The following is a 10,383-nucleotide window of genomic DNA, read 5'->3' as shown; positions in this document are numbered from 1 at the left end:
GGACCCTCAGCGTCCGGTCGTTTCCAGTAAGCTCCTGAGTATGACCGGACGCGTCCGGTCGAACGCGATCGGACGCAGCCAGCGTCCGGTCACACTCCAGCTTCTGCATCACCGTACGTCAGCCTGACCGAACGCAGCCTTCCAGCGTCCGGTGCATTCAGATCCAGCGTCCAGTCAGTTGACCGACGCCGGCATCTTCACGACCAACTCGTTTTCACTTTTAACTTCTTCACCCTTGCACCAATGTGCTAACCACCAGAATTTGCATCCAGCGCAATAGAAAATAGGCATTCCATCTCAACCCTACAAACACCACCTCCTTTGTAAATGTGCCAACACCACCAAGTGTACACCACCATGTGTATGTGTGTTAGCATTTTCACAATCATTTCCCAAAGGATGTTAGCCACTCAACTTGCCACGCCACTCGATCCTAGCGACAATGCAAAGTTAGATCACTCGAGTGGCACTAGATGACCGATATGCAAACAAGTTTGCCCCTCTTGATAGTACGGCCATCTATCCTAAACCCGGTCATAAACTTCTCTACACACCTATGACCGGTGAAATGAAATGCCCTAGGTTATACCTTTGCCTTGCGCATTCCATTCCATCTCCTCCAATGTCGATGCAACACATGCACCAACACGATCAACAATGATATGATCCACTTCATATCATCACATGATCATATTGGTTCATCGATCTTGACTCTACTTGCTCTTCACCGTTGCCATCGTCCATCGGCGCCAAGTCTTGCTCAAGCTTCACCGCCACGCGGTCCATCACTCCAAAGCCTTCGACTTGCCCTTCACGCTTGCAACCGGTCCATCAAGCCAAGTCTTGTCTTGATCTTCACCACCTTGATCACATGACTCAATGTCATGTCTCATGTGCATTTAAGCTCATTCATCATCACATGTGTGAGCTTTGCAACATCTCCAAGCCATTTTCACCTTCATGGCATATGTTGCTCACAACACATGTACCTGTGGACTAATCACCTGTGTATCTCACATAAACACAATTAGTCCACCTAAGTTGTCACTCAATTACCAAAACCAAACAAGGACCTTTCAAAACCTCACCACCATCCAAGCGCCCCCCCCCCCTTCCCTCCTGGCCTCCTCTCTAGCCGTCGTCGTCGCCCTCTAGCGCGCAGTGGCAGCGGCCAGCAGCAGACCCGAACAAAGGTGTTCCACTCGCACCTCCCTCTCCCTCACCTTCGCTCCTTTACCTTCCCCCCTCCACCCTCTCCACCTCCGGTAGGGAACGGCAGCGGCCGGCCGGATCCACCCCCCTAGGGCCGGATCTGGCACGCCGATGGCCGGCACTCCTCCCTTGGCGTTGGGAAGGGGTTGTGCCGGGCCGGGTGACTGCCAGGGCGGCGGCGGGCGTCACCCCCCCTCCACCCTCCTCTGGCGGGGTGCGGCGGCTGCTGGCCGGATCTGGTACACCGATGGCCGCCCCTCCTCCCTCGGCGATGGAATGAGGGCGGGTAGGCCTGTACTGGCTACCGGGCTGGGTGGCACCACCCTCTCCATCTCTGGTGGCCGGATTCGCCCCTCTTGGGGTCTGATCTAGCGAGCCGGCGGCTAGATTCCCTCGGCGGCGGACTACAGTAGGGTTGGCCTCACCTACGACGTTGGCCGGTGGCTGTTGGCCGGATCCAGGGCCCTCGACTGCATCCTGTCGTCTGGAGGTGTCCTAGACCCTCGACGGCGGGCGATGGCGAACCTGCCGAGCGACCGGGGGGGGTGGTTGGACTCCTCTTCGATAGCTGCTCTTGGCCGAGCCGGCCTGCTACTCTTCGACGGCAACTGGGGCCGACGAAGGACAGGGGTGAAAACCCCGCCAGGCTTCGTGCCTTGGGCTGACGATGAAGGCGCGCCAGCGTCATCACCTTCTTGGAGGCGTTGGAGGTAGCTAGGGCAAGTTTGGGGACAAAAGTTCATTTTGGGTGATCCTCACAATGAAGTTGGCGTCCGCGAACGTCATCACCTTCTTGAAGGCTTCGTTGATGCACTTCGCTTGTTCCCACCACGCCATTCGTTGGTTCCGAGCCGCTCCTTGCTTGTGTTGCTGTAGTCGCTTCGTTGGAGCACTTTTGCCGCCGTCCTATTCCTCTCGCCGGAGCCGCTCATAGCTGTGATGTTTCTGCCTATGCTTTAGCTTCCTCTTCGCGTTGGTCTGTCCACCTTGGATGTTGGTGTTGCTGCAGTCGTCTCGACGGATGCTTTTCCATCGTTGGTCATCTTCTTCGCAGCGGCCACCTGGTCGCTTACGGATACTCGACGGATGCTTTGTCGTCGTTGCTGCCTAGGCGGGTGCTTTGCCGCGATAGTCACTACCAGCCCGCGAATGCTTTGCCGCGTTGTGCTTGTGGATTTTGCCACATTCTTTTCGGTGAATGCTTTGTCACCGAGGCTTCACCTCCCTTGTCGGCAGCCTTCGCGTCGTTATCTTTAGTTGCAGGACCAGCTAGCTAGGTTGTGGTGGAGGCCCCTTCCCCTGCCACCCTTCTTGCTTTCACTTGTGTTTTTTGTTCTAAACCACTCGCTCTGTGGTTTTGTATCCTGTGCTATGGGTTCTCCCATAGTCGCGTCGTGTACGCCGTTTCTTCGGCACTCTTGCTTCTTCTTAATGAAATTCACGTGAATGCGTGTTCCCGGAAAAAAAAAAGTTCAGCGTGACTCTCCATACGAAATCTAGAAATTTGACATATTTCTTGGGGGGAAATTTGGTGACAGTACATTTTTCATGCACATCTCTTATTCTTCGAATGCCTGGTGAAATGTCCGTAGAGATTTTAGGAATGGAAGAACACACAACACCGCCAACGGAGTTGTTGAGTACTGAGAATTCATGATTCAATGGTTATGGTTTCTAGGGCTACGGGTAAAATTGGAGTCTCGACTTAGGGAGGAGGCCTTTTTTTCTTTTCTTTTTTTTGGTGGGTGGGGTGTAGGAGGAGGGAGGGGAGCTCTATATGGGAAGTGTGATGGCAAAAGTAGCAATTTGCCATACTAGCAAGATGGGATCTATGGCGGTCAAGAAACTGCATAGGGTGGACATAGACCGACACAAGGTGGAGGCAAGAACACACCATAGAGGATACAATAGAACTAAGAATTAGAGGTGTTGAGGAAACATTTCAACCATTCCATCACGATCATGTGGTTCATAATATGGTTCCTTGAAGTTTGAAAAAAAAAATTAGGCACATGTAATTAAGGTATCAACACCCTTTCTCGTCAGCTATGATCAATCCAAGTACATAGTGAGACTAGTTAAGTAGGCATGAAAGTCTGTGGAGGTTGAGAGTCAACATATAATGGCGGCATATCTAATCATTTGAACTTCCGCATGAAGCTCCTTCAAAGTTCCGACCTTAATTCCTTCCTGCCACGTCCGGTTGAGCATAGACAAAAAGTTAGCATGAGACTCCTACATAAGGCTAGTCTCAATGGCAATTTAATAGAAGTTTTATAGGCATTAAATGAAGTGCTATATCAACTAATTTGATGACGTGACATTGTATTTATAAGGAAAGAGGTGGTAATAGTTTCGTCTACATTTAATGCTCCATACACGTATCACAAGATTCGATGTGATGGGTACTATAGCACTTTTTGGGAAAACTTTTCGCGAACTAAACAAGGGCTTAATAGGAGTTTCATAGGCATTAAATGAAGTGCTATATCAACTAATTTGATGACGTGACATTGTATTTATAAGGAAAGAGGTGGTAATAGTTTCATCGCGATGAAACGTTTGGGCAGTGTTTCCAAGGTCTTGGGAAAAGGGTGGAACCTGCACTGGCCCCGTTATCGTGCTCTTAAACTCGGCTTGATTCGCTTCTTTTTTTCATTTGGAACACTATTTCTCTCTCACAAATTTCTTCAGATTCCTTCAAATTCCTCCAAGCGTACAGGGCCACTGAGCCCATATCGTTTCATCAAAACCAATATGGCTCACATCCTCCCTCTGTAATAATTATGTCTATATGATACAGGGTGTACGACAAAATATCGACTTTAGTCGTATTATATTCCAAAAGATATATACCAATGTCACTACTGTGGCCACTACTGCTTACGGCAAAAGCATTATCAAAACCAAATGTTTCTCTAAGATTCCCCACCCGTGATTTATAAACTTGAGTTTCTTGGATAAACAACACAGGTGAGGGCAACCTTCTTCGCCAAATTGCAAAGCTCTTTGACCGTCGCGGAGTTGTCCAAGCCATGACAATTTCAGCTTAGGCAACTTATTGTTCCTGGTGGCACTCCTCTTAGAAGCCCGCCTTGGCAGACCCTCTGCACCTTTTTCAGCAGCCTATCTTGTGCTGTGTGCATACTCAAATGTGTCTAAAATCTTTCAGTCCTCACGGGCCTGATCCCAATTCCATCAGAAGTGTTTGGCCCAAGCATCAAGCAAGCCCACCGTTGGCCATCAAGGCTGGACAATGGGCCTCAAATCAGCCCAACCATATCCCAACCCAACCCTGATGGTCTTAGACTATCTCCAACACCACCACCCAAAATACAAGACCCATTCAACGTTTGAGTAGCGCTACAGTCAAAGGGTTCAATACATATTCGACATTCTCTCCAACAACATGACCCAAAAGAGAATCCTTTCTGCAAATGGGTTTTCATGAGAGAGGATACTCATATTTGGGTTGTGCCTCTCGAATAATCCAAAATAGGTCTCCCGTATAGGTACTCTGTTGGAGGCTGATTTTTTATTTCAGTCATTTTGGGTTTGGATATCCGCTCTGTCGCTCATAACCTTTTTTTTTTTCTCCCATCGAATCGAGGAGGTCAAGTTTCGAGGCAAGCAGCACCGGGGTGAATCCTTTCGATCTTTTTTTGAGAGGGAAAATGATAATGAAAAAGGAGGGAAAAAACGCTGAGAGACACGTTGCAAAAAGAATCGCTTATTTCCATGTTGTAAACTAGTGAGTGGTTCGGTCTTATTCTTATGGGCAAGTGGTCCTAGAATCTTTCTGTCTTTCGCTAAAGTATAGCTTTACGAAACTAGAATATGAGTAAATATAGAAATAGAATAATAAATAAGAATATCGTATAGCCGTGATCTGGAGACAGTCTCGTAGTCGCGAAATAGCCGAAGGCGGTCTCCAATGGGGAAATGGAAATCACGGTTACGCCAAATGGGGAAGGTTTCGCCTGCATCATTTGCGGCCAAAAGAGGGAAACGCACACGCATCCGGAGCAGAGCAACGAGGGCCAGAAATATCTGCGCCGCTCCTGCGCTTTTGCGCTTTTTCTCCTCCCCCCGCACCCCAGCACCACCAGCGCACCACGCCGCTCTTCCCTGATGACCGCCGCCGGCGACGGCGAGGCTGAGCGGGTGTCAGCGCTGCTGCGGGAGATAACGGGGGAGGGCGGGTTCGCTTTCGTCGCCTCGGCGGAGAAGGCGGGGGCGGGGGACCTGCGCGCGGCGGAGGCGGCGCGGGAGATGGCGTGGGAGCAGCTCCACTCGGGCCCCTGGAGCGAGGTCGGCACCGCCTGGAGGGACGCATACGCGCTCGCCTGCCTCCACGTCGCGCGGCTCCGCATCCGCTGCGGGGCCAGAGGCGGGGGCGGGGACGGCGACCGCTCCGCCGCGCTTCGGGCGCTCGACATGGGGCTCATCATGGGGGGCAACCTACTGCGCGCCGACCTCGAGGCGGCCCTGGCGCGCATCTCCGCGGAAGCGTGCGGCAGAAGCGAAGGTGGCGCGGGGGTCGTGGATGAGGAGGACCAGAGGTGGAGGGAGGCGCTCGACAGGAACAGAGACATCGCTGATGTGAGATCGCTATTGCCTTCGTAAGAATTCGTGTTTGTTTCTGTGCTTACCAGACAACGTGCACAAGAACTGCGCTGAAATTTTAGGGGCTTGCTGAAGTATGATTACTTTTTTCCATTTTTAATACTATTTGCTTAGTGTAGGAAGGGCGGGCACGGTGCAAGCGGTAGAGTCTTACCGCCTGTGACCGGAAGGTCCCGGGTTTGAGTCGCGGTCTCCTCGCATTACACAGGCGAGGGTAAGGCTTGCCACTAACACCCTTCCCCAGACCCCGCACAGCGCGGGAGCTCTCTGCACTGGTTACGCCCTTTTTAAAACTATTTGCTTAGTGTATGACTAGGCTTAGCACCCGTGAGCTACAACATTGGGGATGAAATTGGGTTTGCTTAGAGTACTGGATGGACTTGATTCTTTGAAAACCCCCGTGTAACTAGACGAATCAAGCAATACTATCATAGAATGAGTTGGAAATGAGAGGTTACATTCTGATTGTTTTTGGCATAGCTGTGGGTGAATCATGTCATAAATTATTAGGGGCTAAAGTACTGTGGGTAACTCAAATTTCTACACTGTTCTTCATAGAAAGATAATTGCAGTTTGTATTGTATGCATTGAATGGAAATATCTAGTCGAACAAAATGAAATATCACCTCTAGTTAAATGAATGCTTAGTTTTTTTCCCCTGAAGTTGTGCTGATAGAAAAACCTGCATTTCATTTCTTGTTCTGCATCTTGCACTTGTTAACAATAATTTGTTTCAGGCACTCAAAGTTCTTCCAGCGAACTCTTTATCCTGTAAGAAAGTTGAGAGGCGATCATGCATCTCCTTGGAGGAGTTTATATGTAATTACTTTTTACGCGACTCCCCCGTCATAATTAGTGGCGCCATCGATCATTGGCCTGCAAGGACAAAATGGAAGGACATTAAATACCTCAAGAAGATCGCTGGAGATCGTACTGTTCCTGTTGAAGTAAATGCTTCTCTTTACACTAAACATTCAAAGACTTTGGAAACAGGCTTTTCTATTCCATTAACTTAATTCCTGTGTCACTTTGAGTATGTGTTTGCCATTTTTTAGCTTCACAAATGAATATAAAGATCAAGGAAATAAATAGTAGAATTACAGCTCATTTCAACACCCTTTCTCTTTTAAGCTAATAAATATAAAGTAAATAAGTGTCTCTAAATATTACTTGTTTCATTGTTTGTATAAGGTATTTAAATTGACATTTTATCTCAATCAGTCTAAGTAGCAATAAGTAACAGTATTTTGTCTTGGTTGTACTAATATTCAGGTGTGTAACATTGATCTTTTGCCTTGGCAGTCAAAATACTAGGTAAATTGGAACTCTTTTATATTGCTCTTTTCGAAAAGAAGTTTACTAACCTAGGTGGAACTAGGTGGTGTTGTAAATGAGAAGAAATAGGCACCCAAATTCGAGCTAAGAGCACTTGAGCTTGGGAAGTGGAGGTGTACATGCAAACCTCTCACTAACTGAAATAGGCTCAATTCCTAAACTGCCCTCTTCGTGTATACATTTCAGTCTCAACACCATGTTATTAAAACTCTAGCTGTAAATACTTATTATGCTGAAAGAATTCGGTAATGTGATATCATGTCATTTCAACATGTTCAATTAGCTTTACTTTACTATTAGTATATATTGCTCTCTTTCTTTAACCATATGAAGTATCTAGCTGTTGCATACAATGGAACCACTCTTCAAAAAAATGTGGGTCGAGTCTCAAAGCTGTGTAGTTCATTAATGCAATATCCAAATGATAGACATGCTACTTGTTAAACTGCAAAACAGAGATATTTCAACTCCGAGCACCACATGGTCTTGAATTTTGTAACAGATTGTTGCTTTGTATTGATTTAGGACCGCTCGTTAGCTGAAGAATATACTGAGCAGCATTTTTCGTTTTGCATTATGATAATTCTTGATCCACTTATGAAGTTATTTCTTGTCAGGTTGGAAAAAACTATGTGTGTAGTGAGTGGAAGCAGGAGCTTGTCACATTTTCTCAGTTCCTGGATAGAATGTGGTCAACTGTCTGCCCATCAAAGTTGACATATCTAGCTCAGCATCCATTGTTTGAGCAGGTAGCTGATTTTTCAATGTTGATTCTCAGTAGATTGCCTTTGTTCAGTTGTGCATTTTACTTCATTGGATTGGGCAGATAAAAGAGCTCAGTGAAGACATAATTGTTCCCGAATACTGTTATGCTGGTGGAGGTGAACTCCAATCACTTAATGCTTGGTTTGGTCCACAGTGGACAGTGACACCATTGCATCATGACCCACATCACAACATCTTCGCTCAGGTAAAACACGTGTGTATTTAACTTGTTGGTGTACCCATAACTTAGAATTTGTGCTATGAACAAATGTTAAATTTTGAAGCTGTAGTTTTGCAAGGAGATATCTCCAATCATTAACTTTGTTTTGTTAAAAAAATATTATAACATGCAGTGTTCTACTGATCTGTTATCTGACTATGTTAACAAGTTAACTCTGCTTTATTTTAGTTCTCAGTTAGTATAGTAGTAGCTATACCAATTTGATCTTTTGTGAATTTGAATTAGATGTTATCTCAACGTGACATCTATGAGGGCTCATAAAAATAGATTATTAAGTTGGTCATAATGGCTGCTTACAGTCAATTAAATATATCAGTTAAAGATCTTGGCAGATGGCTTTTGCTGTTTACTGCCTGTATCCATCGTTCTACTTAAAATTTTCTGACAATGTCATCTGTTCCTTAAATTTTATCAGCAATGGTTGACACATATTTTTACAGGTTTTGGGCAGGAAGTATATTAGACTCTATCCTGCTTTTATATCTGAGGACTTGTATCCACACACAGAGACTATGCTATGCAATACCAGTCAGGTACATATATCTATTCCGGTAGTTGTATATTTCCAAGCAAATATACGGAATTACCATTGTGGATCGTCATGATGTTGCATGTAGTTTTGGCAGCTAAGTGTTTGAAATAACGAATTTCCAGATTTTGATTGTCAATACTCTCCTCGTGACTCTATATTGCATAATTTGCATTCCAGACTGGACCTACTTCCTAGTGCATTTTGATGGTTTTATGTATTAAAGGTTTCCACTTTCCAATCTCTCGGTCATTATTTTCTTCATCTTGCTTCTCAGAACTTTCATGAGTCTTATTCTTCTACAGTTTATTGTACATGTATCCACATACAGCTGTTCGGCTGGCTGGGCTGGATCGTGGATTATTTGGTGCTGGCTGGTTTGGCTGGTTTGGTGTGAGAGAAAAATACTGTTCCAACTTATAATCCACAATCGTATACGATCGTTTACTGCCTGCCAAATAGGCTGATAAATTCTCATTTCTATATCTCGTTGGGCTCTGCTCAATATAGTCAGAATGCACTGTTGTTTTGCAGGTAGATCTTGACAACATTGATTTGAAGGAGTTTCCAAGGGCTGAAAACCTGGAATTCATGGACTGTATATTGGAGGAGGGTGACCTGCTTTACATCCCTCCAAAATGGTGGCACTACGTCAGATCTCTCTCCACCAGTTTCTCGGTTAGCTTTTGGTGGGCAGCAGTTCAACCCTCAGGCGGCTCATAGCGTCAATTCTTATATATCTCCCATATTATCAGAATCAATTTGCAGAAAACCAAAGTAACCTGACAGGACCCTTCGTTTCAGGTGACGTCCGCTTTTCAATGGATGTCATCACCGATGGTCATTGTTAGTTTTACTTTTACCACAGTGATTAAAATATTGAAATTGCTTATATGCCGTTTGTACTATCCTGTTCGCTTAACTTATTTGTTATGGTACAATGTTTTTCTTTCAAAACAAATCAGCGAACAATACTTTTCAGCCTGGCTTATCAGCGAAGCAAAATTGAGGTTGGAGGGTGTCGTCCTCACTGCCACAATGTCATATTCTTGAAACTGTAAAGTTAGACGCACTGTTGTGGCCACCAACCACACATTCCGTTTCTGTACCAAGAGGAATATACCATTGCCCATTTGCTTGTCAGGAATCACTGGCACTGCTTGTGCTAGGCGGCCTGGCCTGTACATGAAGTTCCATGTGGACCGTGCAGGCTATCCGCAGTGTATCTGGACCTTCCTGCTCTCTGTTCCATATAGTCAAATTTAAGGAAGTATGTTTCAATTTAAATCTATAATTACATTCTTTTTTGACTGGAGCAGTAGGATATTAGTTTACGGCGCACTCCAACACTTTGTCATCAGGTCTGTACTACACTAGAGTATGACTATTGAAGTGATCAGTGAGGTTAAACTAGTATGGTTTGTACCATAAGCTGCAGTGCTGCACAGTTCCTTTCAGACGTTGGTGACCTCAAAAACTGGGAAGCATCACAAGTCATTCAATCAGATGCGGTGACCTCAGAAACTGGGTAGGGGCAACAGTCAACGGCAAGACACTCCAGCATCACCTGCATCACCTCACGGTTTCCAATAAAGCACTGAACCTTCATCCTTGAGACACACAACCACTGCGAAGTGAAAGCGGACGCGAGGGATGCTGCGTGGCGCGGAGCACG

General features: G+C 46.0%; 1 protein-coding gene across 1 annotated transcript; it reads left to right on the top strand.

The window, feature by feature from the left end:
• Positions 1-5,137: 5,137 nt before the first annotated feature.
• LOC136552017 (lysine-specific demethylase JMJ30-like) lies at positions 5,138-9,955 on the top strand. Its single transcript, XM_066543562.1, has 6 exons — positions 5,138-5,814; positions 6,576-6,785; positions 7,791-7,922; positions 8,000-8,143; positions 8,620-8,712; positions 9,243-9,955. Exons 1-6 carry the CDS (start codon positions 5,155-5,157, stop codon positions 9,429-9,431), a joined length of 1,428 nt encoding a protein of 475 aa, XP_066399659.1. The 5' UTR covers positions 5,138-5,154; the 3' UTR covers positions 9,432-9,955.
• Positions 9,956-10,383: the final 428 nt, after the last annotated feature.

The sequence above is a fragment of the Miscanthus floridulus genome, chromosome 4 (genome assembly GCF_019320115.1).
Source record: "Miscanthus floridulus cultivar M001 chromosome 4, ASM1932011v1, whole genome shotgun sequence".
In the NCBI taxonomy this organism is placed as follows: Eukaryota; Viridiplantae; Streptophyta; class Magnoliopsida; order Poales; family Poaceae; genus Miscanthus; species Miscanthus floridulus.
The sequence above is the reverse complement of the archived record's forward strand: the minus strand, read 5'-3'. Positions and strand labels throughout refer to the sequence as shown.

Coding starts and splice junctions, on each gene's coding strand:
- LOC136552017 (XM_066543562.1), top strand. CDS start 5,155: ATGGAAATCACGGTTACGCCAAATGGGGAAGGTTTCGCCTGCATCATT. Junction 5,815..6,575: donor GGAACAGAGACATCGCTGAT/GTGAGATCGCTA, acceptor AATTTGTTTCAG/GCACTCAAAGTTCTTCCAGC. Junction 8,713..9,242: donor TGCTATGCAATACCAGTCAG/GTACATATATCT, acceptor GTTGTTTTGCAG/GTAGATCTTGACAACATTGA.